This window comes from Astatotilapia calliptera, chromosome 5, assembly GCF_964374335.1.
Source record: "Astatotilapia calliptera chromosome 5, fAstCal68.1, whole genome shotgun sequence".
NCBI lineage: Eukaryota > Metazoa > Chordata > Actinopteri > Cichliformes > Cichlidae > Astatotilapia > Astatotilapia calliptera.
The window spans coordinates 16,262,233-16,287,624 of NC_137426.1; the positions used below are offsets into that span (position 1 = coordinate 16,262,233).

Below are 25,392 nucleotides of genomic sequence, written 5' to 3' on the forward strand. Positions count from 1 at the left end.
CTTTCCGGAGTACAAGTGTATAACATGACAATCGGACAAAATATTTAATATGCTCACCATGCCATAGTGGCATTTTACAGGGAGTGCAGAATTATTAGGCAAGTTGTATTTTTGAGGAATAATGTTATTATTGAACAACAACCATGTTCTCAATGAACCCAAAAAACTCATTAATATCAAAGCTGAATGTTTTTGGAAGTAGTTTTTAGTTTTAGCTATTTTAGGGGGATATCTGTGTGTGCAGGTGACTATTACTGTGCATAATTATTAGGCAACTTAACAAAAAACAAATATATACCCATTTCAATTATTTATTTTTACCAGTGAAACCAATATAACATCTCCACATTCACAAATATACATTTCTGACATTCAAAAACAAAAACAAATCAGATCTCACATTTGATGATGGACCACAGGTTCTCAATGGGGTTCAGATCAGGTGAACAAGGTGGCCATGTCATTAGTTTTTCTTCTTTTATACCCTTTCTTGCCAGCCACGCTGTGGAGTACTTGGACGCGTGTGATGGAGCATTGTCCTGCATGAAAATCATGTTTTTCTTGAAGGATGCAGACTTCTTCCTGTACCACTGCTTGAAGAAGGTGTCTTCCAGAAACTGGCAGTAGGACTGGGAGTTGAGCTTGACTCCATCCTCAACCCGAAAAGGCCCCACAAGCTCATCTTTGATGATACCAGCCCAAACCAGTACTCCACCTCCACCTTGCTGGCGTCTGAGTCGGACTGGAGCTCTCTGCCCTTTACCAATCCAGCCACAGGCCCATCCATCTGGCCCATCAAGACTCACTCTCATTTCATCAGTCCATAAAACCTTAGAAAAACCAGTCTTGAGATATTTCTTGGCCCAGTCTTGACGTTTCAGCTTGTGTGTCTTGTTCAGTGGTGGTCGTCTTTCAGCCTTTCTTACCTTGGCCATGTCTCTGAGTATTGCACACCTTGTGCTTTTGGGCACTCCAGTGATGTTGCAGCTCTGAAATATGGCCAAACTGGTGGCAAGTGGCATCTTGGCAGCTGCACGCTTGACTTTTCTCAGTTCATGGGCAGTTATTTTGCGCCTTGGTTTTTCCACACGCTTCTTGCGACCCTGTTGACTATTTTGAATGAAACGCTTGATTGTTCGATGATCAAGCTTCAGAAGCTTTGCAATTTTGAGACTGCTGCATCCCTCTGCAAGATATCTCACTATTTTTGACTTTTCTGAGCCTGTCAAGTCCTTCTTTTGACCCATTTTGCCAAAGGAAAGGACGTTGCCTAATAATTATGCACACCTGATATAGGGTGTTGATGTCATTAGACCACACCCCTTCTCATTACAGAGATGCACATCACCTAATATGTTTAATTGGTAGTAGGCTTTCGAGCCTATACAGCTTGGAGTAAGACAACATGCATGAAGAGGATGATGTGGACAAAATACTCATTTGCCTAATAATTCTGCACTCCCTGTATATCCTGTCACCAAAAGATGTTTTGAGGTGATATTAATAATCCAAAACTTTCTTTTCAGTTTTTTTTAGTATTGGACTTTATTTTTTATTAAGTATTACTGGGTTTTTTTGGGGGGGGGTTTAGAATACATAATTTGGAGCCAAGTAATGTAGTATCATCATCTCAACATGAGCCCCATTCAGAGGTGAGCACCCTCATCTCTGGTTCAGTCCAGGCTGTTTAAAACAACGTTCATTTTTAAAGCAGAGTCACTGTCTCCTGTGAATGGTGGCTGGCTGAGCCAGCTGTAACGCAGTCCTGATGCCACAGGTTTTCTGCAAGGCAGTTGAGGAGCGAGGCTACGTCGCCCAGCCCGTCTGTGACCTCCCCGCCTGTACGCAGTACCGGGATACCCCATGTCTCCTGGAAGTCCCTTATATCTCTCTCTGCCACATCACAGTGCATGAAAAGGTCTAATCTGAAGGAAACATTAATTAAGGATATGTTTATGTAAAGAGTGTGTTTGTGCCACAGACTCATCTTAGTTTTTTTGGGGGGGTTTTGGCACTTCAAAGTTGTGCCTCCTGGTCTTGTAGAACCACAGATGATCCCATAGAAAAGTGGATGATTACTTCTGATTGGCATTTCCAACTATTTGTAAGGAAGATAAAAGGATACTTGGTGCCAACCACAATTTTCACAACACGCCTGACAGATGGCTCGGACCATTTGGCGAGCTGATTTGGCAGATCATCAAATGATGTCCTGTCTGTGAAGGAGAATAGTAAGAGGACCGCATCCACTTGCTCCTTGCAGGACTGGAAGAGAGAAAGGAGATCAGACAAAACACAGAAATCTGTTTGTTTTCCACATCTAGAATAATTGTTTTAGTCTTTGCTTTATCTCATTCATACTGGAAGCAAATGGTCAAATCTGCGTAAGGCGTTCTCTCCACAGTCCCACAGCTGAAAACGGAAGAAAAGCACTCTGCTGCTTTCTTTTAGCTTCACTGGCCAATACACCACTGTTGTCTCAATGCCTTAAGCAACAAAAGATGACAAAGAATATTAGTGACATTGTCAGCCTCTTAACTTTTTGAAACTTTGTAAACTACTTTTTTTTTAAAAAGGCTCACACTTAGTTCTACGTAATCTAGCTAAAAATCTGTGTTTTTACACCAGCAGTTTGAATGGCTTACCTGTGGTTTCATGGTGCATGCTGGGAATATTCATGCCTGCAAGACGTGCAGCAATAGCAGTTTTCCCAACTCCGCTCTTACCAGAGATGAAGATCTTATAATGAACTGTGTCCACAGCTACATGTGGAGGCATCACTGGAGACTCCAAAAGGCCTGAAAAACACATTTTAAAAGGACCACTGAAAGAAATTGCACACCTGAGTCAGGATAATAGAATATGATATAGGGTTAATAGAATTTGTCTTTAAAAGCACCCCATTAACATCCAGTGAGTGACCGTGGAGGAAAGTCCAGCACTTTTGGTCATCTCTGGACATCAAGAAGAACTTTCAAACCAAACCAAAGGGTGGAGCATGTCCCCGACTACTTGTGCTACGTGTGGCCAGATTTTGGCATTTCTATCACAAGTGACCCCAGGAAGAATAGCAATGCTGCAGCTAATGGAGATCTTAGTAAACTAAACTAAAGATGCCACTATGGCATCATTCTCTCCCCTGTTTATCTCCTTGCGTGTCATAAATCCATGATTTAAAATGCTGCCATGTCTTCTCAGCACACCCCAAGTGTATCTTGTAATCTGCAAACATCATAATCCACAGAGACTCCGTCTGTCCATCACAACTGCAAACAGGAAGGGGCCCAGAGACTTTCCCTGATGTGATCCCAGTCCCACCTTAAGGCTTGTGGCTGTCTCTGTCCTCATAGGTACCCATACTGTCCATGGTTCATATTTCACTCTGTCACACTGGTGCCTACTTAGCAATGTATGAATAAAACCGCCAATTTGCCGCAGCTGATTGTTCACCGAGAAATGGTGCAGCTAAAAATATAGTCCCCAATATGTTTTAATCCAATATTTTACAGCCTCGTGGGTTGCTTTAATCTATTTATAAATTATTCTGGGTTTTTATCCTCCACAAACAACAACAAATGGGGAGTTTGTACTTCATAAAAACCCTTATGTTGAGGTTTGAAATAAATGCACATTTATTCGCTAGCTACTTTTATAGCTGATTTCCAGTGAAACACAGATACTGCCTACAAACGTTTTTGCATTTGTCTGATGAGTGGCTGCACTTCAAGTAGTCTCAGTCGCAATAAATCAGCTGCAAGAAGAATTTGCGGTATTTCTGAATACTTATAGTTTTTTTTCTTTACATATGAGTGCGTAAGGTCCCCTGGGGGAGAAAAAAAGACAAAACTGTTGTAATTTGGAAACATATCTATTTAGCTGACATTACCAAAGTTTCTCCGTCTCTTCTTGTGGAGGATTTTGCTGAAATACTCTTTACTGTCTTTATATCGATGCCAGTCTGCGACTACGACTGATCCTGGGGGAGGAACCTTTGCCATGTCGGTTACAAAGCTACAGCATCACACAGAGCTCGGGTTTGTCGCTTAAAAAGGCCAAAAGTCGGTTCCCGTCTGGGCCAGAGGATATTTTTTTAAACGTTGTCTTGTTACAGACTTGAACTGCAGTAATAAAACATTTAAAGCATCCACATCAATCACAAAACCCCCTAAATATAAATTATAACAACCGCTGTCCGCAAAATGTAAAAACTTCCGTAAACTAAAGCGTCCCTTGACAACCTATGTCGTCACTTCCCTCAAATTGTGGTGTTGCCTTCAGGTTTACCCGTAAATACTCTTTACTACTTCTTTTATTTGCTTTATTCCGTTGTAGATGAAATAATTCAACGTAGTTTTTTGTTGGATATTTTACAGTTGATATTTTTTAATATGATAAAGGTTACTTACTCTTATTTGCATTTATTTCAACAACTATATGTTTCAGTATATTTCCTTCCCATTTGAAGATAAATGTTACATTCTAAAAAAAACTTTCCCCCAGTCCTTCCCCCGGACACTTGAGGTCGCTAAACTCCATCGAACTCTATTTGTAAGTCACTTAATGTTGAGGTTACAGCAGGCAAAATACAACGGAGCAAAGAAGACAGTTCAAATAAAATGAGGCTTGATGTGTTTTAATTGAAATGCACAGAAATTATACACTAACACACTCTGTGAGCCCTGACAGTCAGGAGCCCACCGCTCGCCATGGACATGCTCAAAGATATGGGGTCCACATCAGATGGCAGTTTGCACTGGTGGGAAAAAGTATTTGTGACTGTTCCATCTTCACCCAGCTGCACGGCAAAAACAGGTTATGAGAACAGAACAAAGCAGAAAGTTAAACCATCAATGAAACCATCAAGCCATCAAATTCAAAGAAAACACCATAGAGACAGCAAAAGATATAAATCCAAATTTCAGGTCCTGAATCAAAAGTGTATTGTTTCACAAAAAAAGAAGACAAATAGTTCTAAAATTTAACACACAATCAAACAACTAAAGCCAATGCATTGCTTTAATTTCATTTAAATAAATGAATAATATATCTTAATAATATAACTCAGGCCATCAGTTAAGTTACTGTCACAGATAACATCTGATTTTACACCAGCCTGACTGCAGGGCTCACCTTCTCTGCATGCACCTCTATTAGGTTGTTGGAGGATGTAATGATGACATCCTCTGGAGAAAATTCACTCACATCAAGAGTGAACTGAAAAATGTCTCCAGTGATCTGCACCTTTCCTGTAGGCTGTAAATGATCTGAAATAGTCATTTATATAATAGAGATTTTAAAATAAAATCCACAAAATTTTGATACATATTGATTTAGTTTTTTCTTTAGCTAATATGTTCCCTGCAGTGCTATAAATAAATAAATAAATATATATATATATATATATATATATATATATATATATATATATATATATATATATATATATTAAAGTATATCTGTGTCTGTTTTTGTCCAGCTGACCTGTAAATTTGTGTTCTCTGGTGCTGTGCTGATTTAGCAATCCTGAATCCTCAGATAAATTTCTCCCATTTTTCTCCATAGTAAATTCTCCTTTGTCTGTCTTAAAACCTTTACCATCATGCACTGAGTCTTTTATAGGCTACTGGGAAATTGTGTGTACCACCGGGTGTGGCTGTGGCTTGGTCCCTTAATGATCCAGCTGGACTGGAACATGACACTGATTGTAGATATTTAATGTGTCAGAACTGTTGTTGAACTGTTGTCAAGGGGGTCTGACATTTTTAGCCGCACCCATGACTGGGGTCCATGTGAGTCTTTGTGTCTATGTGTGAGAAAGGGGTGCGGAGATGTTTCTGTGTGAAGCAATATACTATAATTATAATAATTATCATTGTGTGAGCTGCCAGTCTTAACTTTAAGCCACAAAGGTCACGTTATCTTTCATAATTTATAATTTAACTGTGCTCATTTTAAGGATGTGTAAGGGGGATTTGACACAAAAGACCCAGTGTCAATGAGTTTCCAGTTAAACTGAGCAGAGGGGTGATTAATCACAGCTGTGGGTATGAAGGAGCACACTCATGAGTAAGTGTGACATTTTGGCCCACCTTGCCAAAGTAACGAAGCCTTATCAATTCCATCTGCATGACAAACACGGCAAAACAAGCTCTGTGAGGCTGTACCGGCGAATGAAAAGCAAAACACACTGATAAAAGCTGGTTTGATCATCAACTAATTTATGGGTTCATATCATGTTGGGTCCATGTTGGGATGTTACCCTGTGTAAAGCCTTTTAGAGGGGCATGTGCATTTGCTAAAGTAAGTAAGGCCACTGAGCCTTAGGCCTTTAGATAGGCCTAAGAGCCTGGTCTGAATATGTGTGCCTGTGCACCGCTCTGCTCTGAAATAATTAAGAACTAGGACAACTCAACCTGTCCCCAACACTATTTAATAAGACATTGTAATTTGTAAGCCACTATCTTTTACTTTTCTTGTTTTTTTTAGTATGATTTCCATAATATAGTGAAGAAATTATGGTGTTGGATTGTTAAAGCACTGCAAAAACTGAATAAATCAAATCACTTTTATTGTCACATCACATGTGCAGGTACACTGGTACAGTACATGTGAGTGAAATTCTTGTGTGCGGGTCCATCACACCATGCCCTCAGTTTTTGTGTAGCACACTTGTGTGACATGCTATTACTGAGTGTAGTCTAGAAACAGAGCAACTATTAGCTGCAATGCATAATGATGATGCTTTTACCTTTTGAAAAGGAGACTGAAGGTTTGATTCACACTCTCTGTTGTTGCAGAGCTAATGGAATAAGACAAATATGAACAAGTATGAAGTATCTTCTTTTGGCTGCTCCCTTTAAGGGTCATCACAGCAGCTCATCTGCCTGCATGTCAGAGCCACCATCCAACTTCAAACCCTACATCGTAGCAGGCCTTAAATATGAAGTGTGTTTAATGTAAGCACATCTGTAGCAGTGAATACATCTTAGATTGAACAGACAGCAGATTAGGATAGATTTTGATTGAGCTTCAGGTTTCCAGAAACAGATGATCACAACACGTGGAGATTGGGATAGTATGGAAAGATCATTGCAATGGAGACAACGCTCAAGTTCAAAGAAAATTTCTGCATACTTTGCAGAGAGAGGCACTATTATATGGACGACATGGTGGTGCAATGGTTAGTGCCGCCCCACACAGCAAGAAGGTTCTGGGTTTGAATCTTTTGGCCAACTGGGACCTCTTTTTGCAGAGTTTGTATGTTCTTATGTTTTTAAAAACATGGCCTTTTACTTTTAGGTATTATGTATTAATGTAATTTAATATTTTCTTGTAACTACAAAGTAGTACAGCTGAGGCTGATGGAGAGCTTTTTTTGTTTTACTTAATGATAGCACTAGTTGAAAGTTCAGCTGATGATCAAAGTTTAGGAAGACTATGTGCATGGTCATCCATCCGGAAGTTATTGAAACCGTCTGTCTGACCCACAAATGTCAACCTGCTTGTGTTGCTTTAAAAAAAAAAAAAAGCAGCAGGTGATTCATTGCCAGGGGACCACAGTCGTTTGAATCAGCTTTCATGCCAATCCATCCAGCTTGGTGTTGAGCTATTTTAGCGGACTGTCACACTTGCCATCACTACAGCCATGAGTCTAAAAACACATGTTCACTGCTGCCCAATACAAGAAAGCGATACAGTTACAAGGCAACTCTGATTTTATTTAAACACGAAATACACCACCTGTGCACAAGATCAGAGTTATCTATCATGTAACAATTGACATAAATACAAAATAAATAATAAATAAAAAAATGAACATTTGTATTAAGACATAATGTAAATAAAACAAAGAGATGCGTGGTGTGACACAGAGACTAACTAAAAAAAACAAACCATAAGAATGTGATTCTTTGCCCTGAGAGGAATAACAATTCCTAATTTAAAAGAAAGTCTCACTGATCACAAGAAGTAAACAAAACAAATTTAAGGATTCAGAATCACCGGCAGGATGCTGAGTGCTTCTAAGAAGTCGCTCTTTATCATTGAAGAGCCTTAGATATTTCAGTCTTTCAGGAAATGCAGGGCCGAGCATTCTCACATTATCCCACATTTGACCCTCATTTATATCATTTTATTTACTGCATTGCAAAACTTGCTTATGTTCGACATTATAAACACTTTTATATAAAGATAAATTACTTTTCTCTTATTAAGTACATGAATGGTCTCATTTTGAGTCCTCTCTGAGGGTCCCTTTCAGTCATACCACTCTGCTGTAGTGTAGCTCAGTTCCAGCCCCTCCACTTCAGTCCTTGTCTTCCGTGAGTGAAATGGCATGGTCGGTCAGTGCACTTTGATTTGAAGGAATGCTTAGATCACACGGCGAACACGCTGAGGGAGCTCGTCTCGTCTTTCAGGCCCAGGATGCTGTATGCTATCCGTTTCATGTGACCAGGCAGCCTCACTCCGATGTTCCTGATGTCTCTGAAAATGACACATAAGTATCTCGTGAACACAGGATTGAAACGACAAAAAACAAAACAAAAACAAATCAAAACAGCAGAGCGGTGGTGTATGTGAACACATTTTCAGGGTGTTTTAACTCCTTTAAAAGGCAAAGACAGTTTATATAAGTGGCTTAAGGGTAATATAAAAGTTGTACCTACACAAAAAAATATGTACAAATGAACCAAACCATTATTGTTTATTATTTCAAATGGGCTTAAAATGGTTTGTTTAAAGCGATGTTGTCATTAAATGGTTACTTGGGTTTATCTGACAGGGCTATGGGGCATATTTCAGAAAAAAAATGCCTGTGAGCCACTCATGCAGAAGTAACAGCAGCAGAGAATGAGTGGAATGACATGAGTGGCAGAGGGGGAGCAGAGTGCTCATGCATTCGCACGCTGGTTAACAAATGTTCAGGCTGACAGTCGGACACTTTCTCTGTGTCACTGAAAAAATGTGCAACGGTGCCGGATAAGTTAGTACAGCATGACGGAGGCTGCACCTGTGCCATGTGTGCACTTACTCATGTCTCAAAGCGAGCACCTGCTCCATGGTCGTTATCCCAGCGCGAGCGAAGCTTTCCTTGTACTGGCTCATTTTGATGGATTCCAGCCACTCGGGTACCGACCTGAACATGGTACCGTCGCCGCCGCTGGTGCTGGGCAGCCGGATGGAGACGCTGTGAGGAACAAAATGTAGTTGGATTACTCATCATTAACAGTGTGTTTATGCAAGCTGAGTACATGTGATGATGTTTGAACAGGAAACAACCTGTTTTATTGTTTTAAAGTCCACTTACAAGCTGTGAGTTGTGTAACTTTACAATCCACTACAGTCTCTTTATTCTCTCTAAATATGGCCTGTGATGCTTTCTATATTAAACATAGGCCACAGTTTCAAATAGCGTCCAACCAATCCCTCTGTGCTGAAAGTTCAGGCTCGGTTTCACAGAGTATTTTCCATTGACCTTTGTACCAATTTCACTGATAGCAAATATCCTTAATGTGGTCAGCTCAGGCACACTGCTTTGGCTGTGAGCTGTTGTTTAAGCACCATTTATGAGGAGCAGCCAATCAGAAGAAAAGCTGGCATGTTTAGGACAATAAGTGAACTGAGGATCTGCACTAAGGCCCGGTATAACATAAAATTGGATTATTTTGCACTGTGAGCAATTAAAAGCTACTAAAAACTATGAAGTTGGAAGTTAGCATAATCACTTTCTTTTAACACTGTCCCCAAATGGTTTGAATTTTTGGAGATGTAAAAACAAGATCAGTAGTTTTATGAAGAACTACGGTACTTATCAGAAGAAAATAACTGGATAACAACCAGCAGAGACTCATTGTTTCTTGCCAAGGAATAATTCCACTCATGCATACACACAAACGCACCTATCTGTATTTGTACAGATCAAATAAACAAGATGTAAAGCAACATGTTACACTTCCCCCTGTTTTTGTTTAAAGATAAAAAAAAAAGATGGAAGGCACATTCCTCCCTGTTATTTATTGTGTTCATACCGTGGGTCAAAGTCTGCGATGGTCTTTAAGGATTCTGGGCTTTTGAGAAGTTTGTCCAGAAAGTTGACGATGTCTAAGAAGCGAGGTCGCTTTAAGCGTTCGTGCAGCCAACACTGGAGCATGAGCTGGTAGATAGCGGATGGGCAATCCATTGGAGCAGGAAGCCTGAAGTTCTCGTTGATAGCCTTCATGACCTGGGAAGGAGTGAAGGCAGTGGTTAGATTAATCATAGACCACTGCCTGCCATTGCTACAATAAACTGCTGTGCTCATATGTTGACATTAACAGTATTTAACAGATTTGAAGAGGACGGTTGGAGACTACACTGGATGTCTGGCAACTTTCTATCACCGCATAGCTCACGCAGACTCTCACTGCTAATATACATTAAAGTTTGACCCTCACAGGCCAAAACAATCCCTCATCTCCACGAAAAGTGGCAAATGAAACATACCTCGTGGTTGCTCATGTCCCAGTAGGGCCGTTCTCCAAATGCCATGACTTCCCACATGACAATACCAAAGCTCCACACGTCGCTGGCCGAGGTGAACTTCCTGTATGCGATGGCCTCTGGCGCAGTCCAGCGGATGGGGATTTTACCTCCCTGACAGAAAAAAACATTAACAAATCATATTTAATGGGTGAAAAGAGTGGAAACAGGACATGCTGACAGTCTGGATACTTAAGAGTGGAAATACAGCTAACAATAAGGCATTTCTTACTAGACCAAAAAAATCCAGTTTAACTCTCTTTTGCTACGTTTGCATTGTGAAATGTAGCTGTTAGACTTACTCTGGTTGTGTAGGTGCCCTCAGCATCATCTTCCAGCACACGTGACAATCCAAAGTCAGACACCTTACACTCCAGGTTGCTGTTGACTAGAACGTTTCTTGCTGCCAGGTCACGGTGGACATAGTTCATGTCAGAGAGGTATTTCATGCCAGCGGCTATTCCACGCAGCATTCCCACAAGTTGGTACGGAGGAATCTCTCCATCACGGCCCTAAAATGAACAAAAAAATAATTGCGATATTATTGTTTTTTTCTTTGTCATTCTTGTTTTTACTGGGGAAATGTAGAGGAATGAAACAAAACGTGGAAAGAACTGGGTGATATAACATAAAAGCATAGATAAAAAAAATGTTGTAGTTTCATTTGTCTGTCATCCTTTGTACTGTGTATACTGTTTGTACATGAAAGTGAGTCAGGCTTGAGACAAATTAATTTTTATATATATATATATATATAAGATTACAAAGTGATGATTAAATAATGAAGCTATTTTTCCACTAGCATGCACCTACCTTCAGATATGTGTCGAGAGCTCCGTTCTCCATGTATTCAGTCACTATCATGGCATGTTTAACTGAGAATATAAACACAAATATGTTTAATGGAGGAAATGAGTACAAGAAGTTAACAGATATGTCGGCTTTTGAGAACATTGACTCACATTTGGTGATAACTCCCTCCAGGTGGATGATATTCGGGTGTGAGAATTGACCCATGATGGTGGCCTCACTCAAGAAGTCCTGCCTCTGTTTCTCCGAGTAGCCTGGCTTGAGGGTCTTGATTGCTACAGGCACCTCGCCTCTCCCGGGAATCTTCATTACACCCCGAAACACTTCCCCAAACTCTCCTGATTGGCAGTCAAACAGCAGGTGGAAATGTTAGAAAGTCCGATCTGAGAGTTCATAAAAGTGAAGGAATGAAGGAGATTTGAAAACACCTACTCACCTACACCGATGACTTTTTGTTTGCCGATCACACTGGGGTCAATTTCAGTGACAAACTTGTGGATGGCAATATTAGGGTCCTCATAGGTATGTGGATCAATGTACGTCTTGAGAGGTTTATGTTGATCTGGTGAGAAGATCATAATCAAAAAATAAGCCTACAGTTTCAATAGTCAACCTACTTTCTGACTCTTACTGCAGCTGAGCTTTGCAAACCTGTTGAAAAGTAGGGATCCTCGGGTCCTCCTCGCCTGCGAGCGTTCAGTCGCCTGAGAGGAAAACAAGATTAATCACCAGAGGACTAGGTAGAATACAGAGTGGCTTTTTAAACAATTGCAGGTCAGCTTGAGCTGACAAAGACAAAGGGTGTATTCAATAGCAGCACCAGCTATTACTCATAACCTCTCCCTGAGCTGTCATGCCAGAGTATCCTTCATTTACTTGAACTTGTGGCACATAATCACACAGTTTGCATGGCTGTAGATAATATTTATCTGAATGACACACATTGACCGTGGATATGAAGTGTACAGTTACCAACCGTTTACGCAGCAGCAGGCCAGCCACCACAACAAGCAGAATAACCGCTACTCCGAATACAGCTACCATCACCATGGTGGGCTTGTTCCCAAACTGAGGCTCAGCTGTATAAATGACAGAAATACAGACCTGTATCAACTCAAGTAATTAAAATATACACATGTATAGAGAGATGTTTGAGAAACTGTTTTGGCTACTGTAGATTTTAAGGCTGCTGGTACCTAATGGAAAAGTATTAAACTCATGGTCGGCACTGTAGCTGCCAGGGTTGCCTTCGGGGCCCAGAGCATGGACCCTGAATGTGTAAGTAGTGGCTGGGATGAGACCATCAATCTGCACAAAGCTTTTGTCCAAAATTAGGACTTTGTAGGTGGTCACATCACCCTCGGTACTGTCGTCCTACAAATTAAAAAAAAAAAGAAAGAAAGAAAAAGAAAGGAAAAGGAAAATGGATTAGAATTTGAAATGAAAAAACAGCCTCGATTTTGAAAAAAGGAGGGGAAAAAAAAAACAAAAGAGCCCAAAGCTCTCCATCGTACTTTTCTGCGGTACATAAGCTCATAGCGATGATTGATGTGGGCTGGAGGTCGGCGAGTAGGAGTCCAGGACAGAAACAGACTGGTGGGGCTGCGATCATCCAGATGGATCTCCGTCACCTTGGGGGGATCTAACGGTTGGCGAGACAGAAAGCAAAATAATGGTTAGTGACTAATCATAGTCTTTGGAAAGGACATGTGGAGATGAAAGCCTCTGGGATTCAGTGGGTCAGACTGAAGTCCTCTCCTCTGGATTGAGTCTGTCTTTTGCAAAACCCTTTAATTTATAGCTCTGATATTACATGAAAATAGCTCCAAAGTTTGTCACTCTTTTAACCCTACTCTTCGGTTTAGGAACCTGGATACCCCTTCTCTCAGAAGATATATGAAAGATGACTTTCTGGGAATACGTCATTAATATTACAGAATATGTCACATTGTAGTGTTTACCATACAACAGTGGTTGCCACACATACAGCCCCAAAACAATAATCATATAAAGCCAATGTTCGAAAAAGAAAAGCTCACCTGTGTAGTCCAGAGCAGTGGTGATGGTTGCAGTGGGCCTCTCGGCACTGAACTGCGACACGCCACTTTGAGCCTCTACAGTGAACGTGTAGTTGAGATGAGAGTCCAGGTCACTAACAACAACTGTGGGGTCCTGCAGGTCCGTAGGTCCTGGCTCAAAGCGGATCTTCTCGCCGCAGGGGATGCAAGAGGCCTCGTCACAGAGTTTGCACACCACACTGTACATAAGGTCACTGCGACCCCCAGTCACCAGTGGTGGGCTCCAGAACAGCTGCAACTTGCCCTCCCCTGGCAGAGTCATGGAGGTAAGGTCACGAGGGGCACTAGGTGGAGCTAGGGAAATAAATAAATGACACAGAACAGTCAGAAAAATACTTCAAAATACTTTCCATGTGATAAAAGTAATTAAAAAAAAAAAATCTGAGTCAGGGTCTTACCGGAGCAGGCTGATGTAGGAGGGTCTGAAGGAGCCCGGAAGAAACCTTCTTCACACAGACATTCACTGGCTCCGGAAGCAGAGGGCTTGGTGTTATCAGGACAAACCTGACAGAAGTTGTTCGATACAGAGGGCTTGAAGTATCCTGGTTTGCATGCTGTGTGTGAGAGAGAGGGGGAGAAGGTGTGTGTTGGTTTAAACATGACATATGAATCAGACAAACACAGGAAGGAATGAATGATCAAAATGCAAACAATAAGGCTCTCTCTGTGTTACCAGCCATTTCCACCCGACAGGAAGCATTTGTTGTGAGTAACCCATAATAACAGAGTCTTTGTACCCAGAGGAATGAATAGGGATTTCCCTGACGATCTGCCTTCACTCGCCTGTTTTGCCTTGAGGCCTAATCTCAGGTCGCACTGCCAGTGTCAACCGGATGACAGCATTAAATCCATCAGGTGATCTGATCTTCCCTTCCCCTGTGAACCCCTGGCTCATATTCTCTGGCAGTTAACATTTACGGTCTTGCCAAAGGAAATGGCACATTGGACACTGGTGCAATGCTGTAGCGGGCATTTCGCCACATAGATAAACAGCCTTCCAGGGCATGAGAGGTTAACGAACATGCAGACAGGACAAAAATCAGAGCGCAGGGTTAGAACTGCAACTCCGTCTAAGGCTGATGTTTCCTCCCTTTCTTCCTTCCTTCCGCTAACCCCCGACATCAGTCACAAATTACAGCGACCCATTCTGAATCAGGAAAGAGGAAGAGCTGGACAGGAATATTTTTTGCTCTTTCATGGATACAGATGCACATATTTTCTAACTGAGGTAAGCCCTCAGAGCACTGTTAGAAAAATAGATTTTATCTTATGAAAGAGCTCCTGTCTCTGGTTTGATTCTGCAGTCTCCCTGTGGTGCAGTCTTTCATCTGGCTCCTGTGCTGGTGGTCAAAGAAAAGAAAAAAAAAAAAAAAAACTGAGTGAACCCTGGATTGAAGACGCCAAAGCAGAAGGACCTTTGCACCCCAACTACTGTTGCATTGGAGGCGAAGGTGCAGATTGAGATTGAGTAGGAGGGATAGAGATGAATGGATAGAAGACGGGGGATGGGGTAAAGGTCTGGAGCACCAACAGAAGTTCTCTCTGGGGAGTCACTTGGCGGCAGTGGGGGTGTAGCTGAGGGGCTTTTTTCCCCCCCTCCGCATAAGAAAAGGAGGCCAGCCCATTTTATCTTGAGCTGGAGCAGCAGGACCTTTGTCACGTACCAAAGAAACCCCAGCCCCATTCATCTATTGTCTCTGAAATTGGACAGAGTGGTGCTATAAATATGTTGTATTCCTCATTATATAGCTCACAAATAGCAGCATGTGTGCCGTGCAAGAATACAAACATCATTAATGCAAACTTTCAGATTTTCATGTCAGTACTTCAGCATTTCAGTTTTGGCTTAAAAACGTGTTTTGCTCATGTTTAAAAAGGCTAGTTTAAGAAAAAATTAAACTTTTGCCCAACTTTTGTCCTCACTTGTTGATGGAAAAATGTGCTTCCAATTGTTCTAGGTTCTCTTTGACTGCCATGCATGTGAAAAGGACTTATGTTCCGCACTGATGCATCTGTTAATTGAATCCGTTTTTCACTCTTTGTACCGGCCCATTGTTCTAATGAGTGGGAACATGGATTAGGGAGCTCGTTGCGTGTGTTAACAACTGGATGAAAGAGCAAAAAGAAGAGCATGTCATTGGCTAACAGCTGTCCTGTTGCTCTACTAATCCTTTTGACCAAATTACACTCCACACCTAACTAAGCGGCCACGAAGCTAACATCCCTCACACACCAACTGTCGGCGCACTCCCCACCCTCTGACTCAAAACACGGGCAACCTGCTTATTTGTGTCAGTCAGCATTCCTCCTCATCTCACTTTACTTCCTTTTCCCTTCGAGGCCACAATTTCTCTAGTTATTGCAAAAAACTGGAATAAGGCTTTGTTTTTTTTTCATATTAGAAGAAGCTACAGCATTGTTTATTTATACAAGAAACGTGAACAATTGTTGCAGTCATAAAGATTTCCTGCCTTCTTGTGCCAACGTTTCAGGTGCTTGGCTCAGGCTGCAACATTCCTGCAACTCCCTAACCCATAAATAAGATTCATGCTTTGAAGAGCTTCCAATCAGTTATTTGTTTCATTAATATATAGTGTGGAAAAAATGGTGGTAAATGTTTCACAGCTATTAAATGTCATTGTTTGTATGACCAGAAGTTAAAAATCCAAAGATCTTTCACTCAAAAAATTATTTTTTGATGGATGGCCATCTTAATGACAGTTTAATTCTGTCACCTGGTATGACTAATATGTGCTCTTCTTGGAAAAGACTCAAAATGAAACCAATCTCTGCCAGGCAAGGTGGCTCAGACCATCAAGAGTCATAAACCGCAGCTTGACTCAGGCTAAACTATAACAGGCGTGTCAACCTCTTCCCTGTAATCTGTGGTTCCTGTCGCCTTAGCAACTTGCTCAAAACAAATTCCTGTGAGGAGAAGACATACCATTAAGGTAGTCATTCTGACACATTCACATTCACCCGGCCCTTCCTGTAGTCAGTCACTTCTGTAGGTGACGCCAGGATAAAAGAATTCCTTTCAGAAATCCCCACAGCCTATCGTGCCCTTCCTCCTTCCTTTTCTCTCTGCAGCTTCTCTCCTCCCACGTTTCCTCCAGACAGTCCAGTGCACCACACCCCAGAATGCCAACGCACAGGCCAACTTCTGCATGACCAGCATGAGCACAAACACTATGAACCCCACAGCTGTGTGTTTTTGTACTGACTTTACCGTCTTTCTCCAAGTACATACCACAAACTTTTTGCACACTTTACCTGAGCTTGGTTGAATCGGCAAAACCTCCTTAGGTTAAAAATTATGTAGGGTTTTTTTTAACACTTAAATGATTAAAAGCTATGTATATCCACTGAAAGGAAATATAATTTTGATGAAAGCCATTTTTTTGTTCTGTTTTTTTAAATTGGAAAAAAAAAATTTTGCTAACAAAAATCTGTTATGTTTTAAGTTTCCACTCTTAATTGCATTTAAAAGCTTCCAGTGTAGTAAAACAACCAAAGTCCACAGCTTCTTTTACTGTACATTATCACCTAAAGTCACTGAGCTATCCATAAACTAATGTCTCACCCAAGCCTCATTCCTGAGACCTGAGTGGAAGGCAGGGGAAATAATGTGCCATTAGCAAATAAAGACAATAAAGATGAGGTATCAGTGGGAAAGTGACGAAATGTGATATGGAGAAATGTTTGATTGCCTTAAAAGCTTAACAAAACAGGTTTGGATATCCGTTTCTTCCGTTTTTTCCCATGCCCAGCCCTGCCTGCTGTACCTTACCTACAGTATGATATGGAGCCTTTTTTTGCACAAGACTTCGAAGCAAACAAAGACAATTCACATTCTCGTGCACTCATTATTTCCACCATGACAAGTAAGTGGTTGAAGGCGTTTCATTTGCTTTAACTCACAGAATAACACAAACACGTCTCAGACAAGAGTGTTGCATATTTCTGGCAGTGCTTACCTTGGCAGGAGTCTCCTGTGGCTTCGTAGCCTGCGAGACATTGGCATTGAACCATGGGAACCACCCATTTACCCTCAGCTGTGCAGTAGATGCGCGGGGTGGCCTGGCTGACGGCATTCTCTACGCAGGCTCCCTCAACCTCCCTGAGAGCATCTGCCACAGTCTCTGGGAAAACTGCCAAGCTCTGCACGGTGGATGGGCATGTCTTGTAGTAGACTCGGACAGAGAGCAGCGCCACACAAGCGCCCACATCCTGAAAACCCAGGTAGAAGCCTTTCTTTGACAGCGGCCCCACAGTCTTCGTCTCTGTGTTCACCTTTAGCACCCGGCCCTGAGTGACCTCGTCGGGAGCAATGGTGGCCACTTTGCGGAACTGTCCTTTACGGAAGTTCGTTCCCACGTCAGCATCAGCCTCTGAGATGAATAGGTTGAAGGTTTCTTTGCAGCCAACAGACGCACCACCAAAAGTGTTGCAGTCTCGCACGACAAAACTGAGCTCCACAGAGACACGGCTTGTGCCCGGGCGCCGCTGAATAAACGTCGTGCGCAGCCAGTTATCCTGTTCTGTAGTCTCTATGCTACAAACACTGTAAGTGTAAAAAAGTGTGCCATTCACCACTGTCTGGACAATTTCCCACTGCAGAACAGAAGAAGATAAAGAGACAGCAAAAGGGATCAGTGTAAGGGGGGTAAAGTCGCACACAATGATGAAAGGAGAAAAGGCATCTTTTCAGGAAATAAGTAGAAGCTTTGTTCTTTCCAAAAAAAACCCACTTTCATTGATGAGACACCTCTTCTTTCATGCTTACTAAGAAGCTTGTAAAAGTGCAGAAGTGAACTGGAGCTTTTTTTTTTCCACGCTTAAGGATTATTGGCCTGGACATGTGCTGCGCTCACGACGTGTGTGGTTTTCCACTAACGCACAAGCCTGCATGTGTGTGAGACATAAATCCAGCAAACACTACTGTAGAACACCAACTAACATTTACAGCAGCTAAATGAGCTTTATGAGCAGAGTCCTGCTTAAGGCATGGCAGCAAAATTGGCAGCTATTAAGAGTTTTTTAAGAGAGAGAAGCAGAGGGATTAAAAGCCTAGATTAACCATTAAAATTCAACACCTCATATGTTAGCAGTTGGGAATGGGTTTCAGGAACTAAATCAATTCTCCCACTTAGACAACTTTGGGAGCAGTTGGGGGGAAAAAAGAGGTGGCAAATGTTTGGAGAAAGGTAATTTGTGCCAGTACATTAGAAGAACACTGCTTTAGGTACCTTCACTGAATCTCTTAAATTTTCAGTCAAATTTTTAGGTATTTAGTTCTTATTATTGAGGACGTCTGGCTGGTTAAAAAACAAAACTGCTGAAGACAAGAAGCCATCCCTGGTACAAATTAAAAATAAACTTTTTAAGCGTGAGAAAGTTTCACGGCAACCGTAAGCTTTAATAGACAACGGGAAATCCTATCCACAACAGCAACAATCTTCAGATCTTTGAGAAGAAACGTAGCCCACACAGTGGAACCGGCCATGTCCTGTTGCTTTTTTAAGACAAAAAGCCACTGAACTATAGATAGGCAGGAAGGATGGTTCTGCACATATGGACCACATTTTTTGTGTTTTCTTTTAGTCATCTCTTCATATTGTACACATTATCTTGTTTCTGTCATCTCTAAATCCAGAAAGGAATCATGAGAGGGAGGGGAAAAAAATCATCCTAAAATTTGGTTTTATGGTTTGGGCTTGGAGTGAAAAATAATCTGCAGCTATTGTGTAAAACTGTCTTTGGTACAGTAAATTTAAATGTAGGTTGAGCCTTGACATTTTAACTGCATTCATAAGTTCTTTATGAAAGGGTAGCGTTAACACAAGACTAAGCTGAGATGTGCCAAACCTCATCTAGCTGCCACTCATTCCACCTCTCCCAGAGAGCTTTTTTAGAGGACTGAATGAGCAGAGAGAGTGAGAGAAGGAGAAGCCTTCTGTTATTCAAATTCTTGAAGAGAAATTTGTGTGCTTGTTGTTCTGCAAAGCGAAAGGCAGCTTAGATCCATGAACCTGCAGTCTTAAAAATGCCTGCTGAGGTATAAATACTCACTCCGTTCTCATATGGCGATGTCAACCATCCCAACTCTGATCCCGAAGCTCTCATATCCAGCAATACTTCTGCAGGAAGAAACAAGAATAAATTGTTACAACAGGGACATAATCAAGTGATATTAAGATAGACACAACAAAAAAGTGCAGCTAACTAATTTTACCAATTTAATTCCCAGCTGGAAAAGACAACTGTGTGTCTTTATATTAGTTATTGGCTTTGTGCTTTTATTTTTGCATGTACAGTAACATTGTCTGCATTGATCTCTGGGTGCCAGCAGCTTTATGGGGGGCGCATGCCATGCTTTCTGACGTTTTAATCCAGCATATCGGCTTAATTCAAGACTTCATTGACCGTGTCCTCCAGGTTCAGGATTCAGGGCTAATAATGCCTGTGAAAGGCGTGGGCAGTTAAATTGCCATGACGAGAGAAATACATGTATCTCCTGCACAAGTGAATTAAAAAGTTCAACAGGTGCCCCTTAGGCCCAAGGTTTAGCAGTATCACTAATAAAAATCTTTTTTTTAATTAAAATAAAATAAATAAAATAAGACTTAGGCCTATAACAGAAAAGTAATAATAGATTTGAAAAATCTATATATTTGTTTCCAGAACCGTATAGCGAACGGACATCAAAAATACATCGCTCTTGATTTTAAACAGCTGGCTGACAAAGAAAATTACAGTGAAACTATTTTATTTATTTATTTTTAATGAAGAATAAAACATTGATAAGGACAAAAATGAAAGACAAAACTCAAAGAGTTCAAATTCCAGCCGAATGATTCACGGGATGCGGTAAAGCCGAGCTAAACTTTAATCTCTTATAAAAGTAGTTTAAAAGAAAAAGTAACTTACGTTCTTTCGACTGGAGGCTGAGAAATACTCGGTTAATAAATAAAAACAAGAATAAGTTGAGTCCACGCAGCTCCATAGCTCCATAAAACTTTTAAAAGTCCTGCTCGTGTATCCTACAGTCAGTCGCTCGCTCGCTCCTCCGTCCACCCTTCGGCCGACACTTCTCAGAATTCCTCACTCCACCGGCTGAGCACGAGCTCTCCAGTCCTCGAGCCCATTGAGAAACAGGTGGCGTCATCGCCCCGCCCCCCTTGTCCTTTGGAATGTGGAAGTCTTCCATATTTGGCGTTTGGGGCTAGGCGTCTGAAGCACCTGTTTCATTGAGAACGAGAGGTTCTTCTTCAACTATTACTCCTTCTTCTTCTTCTTTAAGTATTGGTTTAATCAGTATAATTTTTATAGCTTATATCTCTCAGTTTCTGTCAGCGTTAAAGCCGGGTAAATGCACACTTCTTTTTAATTATTGTTGATCATATATGTGTTAAGTATAAACATAAATATTAATATGCAAACACACATACTAACAATACCAATTATCCTACAACTCAGCGTCTATTCCTATTGTTACACTTTTGCACCGATAATCCTGGCAGCCTCTTGATGTTTATGCTTCAATAGCCTACCTAATGCCTATTATTTATTTTTAAATGATGTTTCAATGACTATAATATTGACTGTACATTGGATTTTATAGGGTTTATTTTTCATAATGAATAATTGTTCAAATTAAAAATGATACTGAAGTAAAATACTGTGCAAAACAGTAGTGCAAATGGCATTTTAGTATATTTCACCAATGTCAACAAATGGGTCTACACAAATTTAAGACATATTAAATTTACATCTGATCTTTAAATCCCATCTCAAAAATATTGTGTTGGAATTATATCTGTAAAAGTGTCTTTTAAAGTCTTTACTACAGGGAGAACTAATCCATCTTATCTCTCCCTAATTATACTATAGTTGCCATGCTTTAAGCAAATTTGAACAAAGAATACATATAAAATTAGCTTTAGTTTGTTTTGTTTTGGGGGGTTCAAAATTTGCATTGAACTCTTTTTATTTCTTTCCATCTGTTGCTAATGTAGCTTTAGAGTTTTGCACATGATATAGGAATTCAGTTAAAGATTAAGCATCAACCTATGTAGATAAACAGCTAATAGTTTTTTCTCTCTTTTCTTTCTTGCTGTGTTTGATGTTAAATCTTGTCTAAAAAAAAAGATGTATAGCCAATGTTTGATTATGTTCTGGAATTGTTTTTTACATTGATTTCAAATGTTTCCATAAAATGTCAATAATACACTACAAATGTTTTTGGCCTTTTTAAAAGTGAGTTTAAGTTGACCATCGTCCAAGTAATTGCCTGAGTCCTTCTCCACATCCCATCCAGGGCTTGTCTTTCCCACGACTTGTAAAGGAGGGGTCAAGTAGGGGGGTGGTCTGGTATGAATATATGACTACTAATGAGACAGTCCTCATAAAGAACCTTATAATTTGGATATGAATATGCGACCACAAAGAAGATCTAACAATAACATCACCTAGCAACTCTTATCTGGAGGAATTTCAGAGTCAAGTCTTCTCTGTGAAGCAGCATGTACTTGGAGAGAAGAGCCCCTCAGGCTTAGAGCCATACACAGCCAACGGTCCTCACAAAGACCCCTGTAAAAAAAAATTTAACTGAAGAGTCAGACAATGTCTTGTCCAGCGCTACCCTACACGGCCATTAATCATACAACAGACAAAATGAAAGATACCACTGAAAGAAATAGATTAACAAGTTAAGTGCGGGTTGAGTTACGACTCTATGACCCTCCTTCAATTGCTTATAAATCAAAGTGTATTTTGGGCTGATAAGAGTAATTCTTTTAGGCTATTTTTACAGCTTACAACAATTAACAGTGAACTTTTTTCACTGTTTTTTCACTTCAAAAAAGTATTCTAAATGTCCCTCCATTTGGTTTCTCTCCATCTGCAATTTGTTAATGACTCCCCAAACACTTTCTTCATGTCAGTCACTCAACACAAGAGACTTTAGTTTTGCAACTCTCTTTAAGAAAAAAAACATTTGGTCTGGTTTTCAGTCTCAAAGAGCCAACATCATGCTTAAGATCCACAAGATCTCTCATTTTCAAATCCTCCAACACTCTCTGTTGAGGGTGAACGGCCACTTGAAGCCAACTTCAATCTCAAAAACCTAAGCAGACCTTTTCCTCCTCTCTTTATTGATTTTGATACACACTGAGGTACGCTTAGGTGTTATTTTCAAGTGTGTTAACGCTTAGACTGTGAGAAGTGGCCTCTTGTCAACCAGTTCTCAAAGGTGTCAGAGGTTAATACCCTCTCTAATACAAAAGTATGCAAATGCTTTCATTACAATACAGGCTTCTTTTTAGCCACCGAACAGAGCATGTAACCTTCTGGAGAGTGGACTGCCGCCTCAGATCGCTCAAACACCCTCCCATCACAGGTCCCAGGCTTCTGAGGGTGATGACAACACAAAAGTACTTCACACTGGGGGCTGGGCCTGCATTTTGTGGGTCAGTGAACAACAGTCGTGGCAGCAACACCATGTCATTCAAACCTGGCTCCCCCATACCCTCGCTTTCCTTACACTTTTTGTCGTATCAGCAAACAGAGAAGTGGAACACCACTGAAAGCACTGGGGTGTTTTTGTGTAGCACTAACATGAAATGCACCTACTGTTTTCCACCACACTCTCAGTGAGAGCCCCCAAAACCCTTGTTACGAAATGATGAGTTCACACGTTTGTGCATGCATTTTTATGTCTATCACCTAACAGTGAAGGAAGCCCTCTAATCATTTACTTAAATAAAGTAGCAGGACTCTATGCAATTCTATGAAAAACCAAGCACATCCTTACTGCTTCCATAGGAATTAAGACTAGTAGCAAAGTGCTGCTGATAAATTGCACTTGATTAACTCAAGTCAAGGCAGTTTTCTGGAGCACTGAGGTGTGTGTTAATACACTGCCACAATCTTTCAAAAAGTGGACATCCCAGCAAACTCACTGCCTCTTCTCTGCAAAGTTTGCAAAGTTGCATCTGAACTAACTGCAAGACTTCTGGCTATAATGCACAATGCCAAGTAGGAGAAAACCCAACAAAGCATATCAGTGCAAATACCTCAAACCAGCCGTCAAACACGGCAGTGAACGGATAAGGATTTGGGCTTGTTTTACAGTCACAGGCCCTGGGCACATTGTAGTTGACCGTGAACTCCTCTGTATAGAAAAGTATTCTAGAGTCAAATATGAAGCCATTTGTCTGTCAGCTAAAGCTTGGCCAAAAGTGGATCATGCAACATGACAATAATCCCAACCATAGCAGCAAATCTACAGCTAAATGTCTGAAAAAGAAAAGAATCAGGGTGCTGTGATGGCCCTGTGAAGGTCCGGACATCAACCTTCAGAGAGCTGGGCATAAATAAACGCTCACAAACTGAAACAAGAGAGACTGATAAAATCAAAGTGAAAGTGATTGCTTCAGTATGTGGTCCTACAAGCTAATCTTGGGTGAGTCCTGTGAAAAATCACTTTTTCTTTTAAATAAGTGTAAATACTAATGACCAACAATATGAACTTACATAATAAAGACCATTGTCAGTTTTACATGATTAAATTACTGTTTACTTTATTTGCGAGCTGCATTTGTTCCACTGGGTAGTTTAATTTAAAACCACTCTTCATTATTATTTCCTGTGTGTTTGTTGTATTTTTTGGTCTTAATTCATTTTATGACAGAACAGTAAAGCAGACAGGAAGAGAGGGGCAGAGAACACTGGAAATGACATGCAGGAAATGGCCTGGGCCGGAACTGAACCCAGACCCCTGCTGTAGCCTTTCGGCATATGGGTCGCCCTCTGGACTGATCTGTACTAGCATCCAAGTATTTAAATCTCAACTTGAAATGTAACTAATTACTACTGCTGTAAAGTAAATACTGTACAAAATACCAAATAATTTAAGTGCAGTGAAGTAGAAATACAAAGTAACATAAAATGGAAATATTAAGGTAAATACATTTACAAAATTTGTATTCATTTGCTGCATTATTATAGTCAAAATAACTGGCTTTAAATGGAACCAGTAGTTTACTTAAACATGTGGGTTACAGTTTCAGTGAAACGGCTGCTTTTTTTAAGAGGTTGTTGAGATGACTAAATCTGAATCACAGGAAAATCACTTCAGTTTCAGTTACCACTTTATGAGAGACATGTTTGAGATAATCGTGCTGCTTTCAAAAGGGTTTCTGTGAGCCTAAAATCCTTTAACTTATCTGATGGAAGAAAAATTGCACCATGCGTGTGTTGTGTTTCACAGCTTGAAAAGAATATAAAACAAAAATCATGTACGGACAAATACAGGAGTTATCTCAGCTCCGCACAAGAGCACAAAGTATGTATGTCTTCACACAAGCAAGGGGCAGGATGTCACCGAAAACTAAATAAAAACCACAAAACCTCATAATCTCACATTAGGTTTTTTTGGGGGGTTGTGTTTTTTAAAACACCCATTTATCTGTCTTACAAACAGTGAATAGATGCTATGGAAATGTCTTTATTCTTCACTGTCTGTTATCTGAAAAGGTTGTGCATCCCCCCCCCCCATGTCCTCAGTGATTTCCTTTTTAAAGCTCCACATGCCACCACTGGAAATACTGCCTCTCTGAACTGGAATTTGGGGCGGGTGTCTGGTGTCTCTGTGCACTATGTTATGTGCAACATAGCACTTGGAAACAAAAGGAAAGAACACGCTCAGACAAGTTTTGCAATATGAAGAAAAGAAATGTGAGAATGTGGTTAAAACACAGAAGCATTACTCATACATACATAGGTTATGTCTCCTTGTGACTTAGCCCCAATCAATCAGCACTGCCTGCTTCAAAGAGCAGCTGCAGAAAAATCAACACAGAATACGGGCATTTTTTTTTTTTTTGCAAGAACAGAAAGTAATACAGTTTGACACATTTTGTCTCACCTTTGAAATATAAAACCGTCTGTAATTAAATTTACCTTTAAAGCTAAACATCAAATA

The 25,392-nt window shown here is 40.6% G+C and overlaps 2 protein-coding genes and 1 long non-coding RNA gene across 4 annotated transcripts; all 3 read right to left on the minus strand.

The window, feature by feature from the left end:
- Positions 1–1,526: 1,526 nt before the first annotated feature.
- On the minus strand, positions 1,527–4,236 carry cplane2 (ciliogenesis and planar polarity effector 2). Its single transcript, XM_026166378.2, has 5 exons — positions 3,887–4,236; positions 2,646–2,798; positions 2,362–2,486; positions 2,126–2,265; positions 1,527–1,925 (listed from the first exon to the last, which is right to left on the minus strand). The coding sequence occupies exons 1-5, from the start codon at positions 3,996–3,998 to the stop codon at positions 1,706–1,708; spliced, it is 750 nt and encodes a 249-aa protein (XP_026022163.2). The 5' UTR covers positions 3,999–4,236; the 3' UTR covers positions 1,527–1,705.
- Positions 4,237–4,617: 381 nt separating this feature from the next.
- LOC113021681 (uncharacterized) lies at positions 4,618–5,706 on the minus strand. The gene is made up of 3 exons (XR_013909217.1): positions 5,482–5,706; positions 5,131–5,264; positions 4,618–4,795 (listed from the first exon to the last, which is right to left on the minus strand). It is a non-coding gene; the product is annotated as an uncharacterized LOC113021681 (long non-coding RNA).
- A 1,991-nt stretch (positions 5,707–7,697) lies between these two features.
- On the minus strand, positions 7,698–20,570 carry epha2a (eph receptor A2 a). 2 transcript variants are annotated; one of them, XM_026167525.2, is made up of 17 exons: positions 20,337–20,568; positions 19,479–19,546; positions 17,384–18,020; positions 13,805–13,960; positions 13,368–13,700; positions 12,843–12,970; positions 12,525–12,702; positions 12,305–12,407; positions 11,980–12,032; positions 11,765–11,890; positions 11,481–11,666; positions 11,332–11,393; positions 10,821–11,030; positions 10,483–10,632; positions 10,029–10,222; positions 9,032–9,187; positions 7,698–8,484 (listed from the first exon to the last, which is right to left on the minus strand). In XM_026167525.2, the coding sequence occupies exons 1-17, from the start codon at positions 20,410–20,412 to the stop codon at positions 8,376–8,378; spliced, it is 2,925 nt and encodes a 974-aa protein (XP_026023310.1). In that variant the 5' UTR covers positions 20,413–20,568; the 3' UTR covers positions 7,698–8,375. The 2 variants fall into 2 exon arrangements, with proteins under 2 accessions (XP_026023310.1, XP_026023309.1); XM_026167524.2 differs by having other exon boundaries at positions 11,332–11,666; positions 20,337–20,570.
- Positions 20,571–25,392: the final 4,822 nt, after the last annotated feature.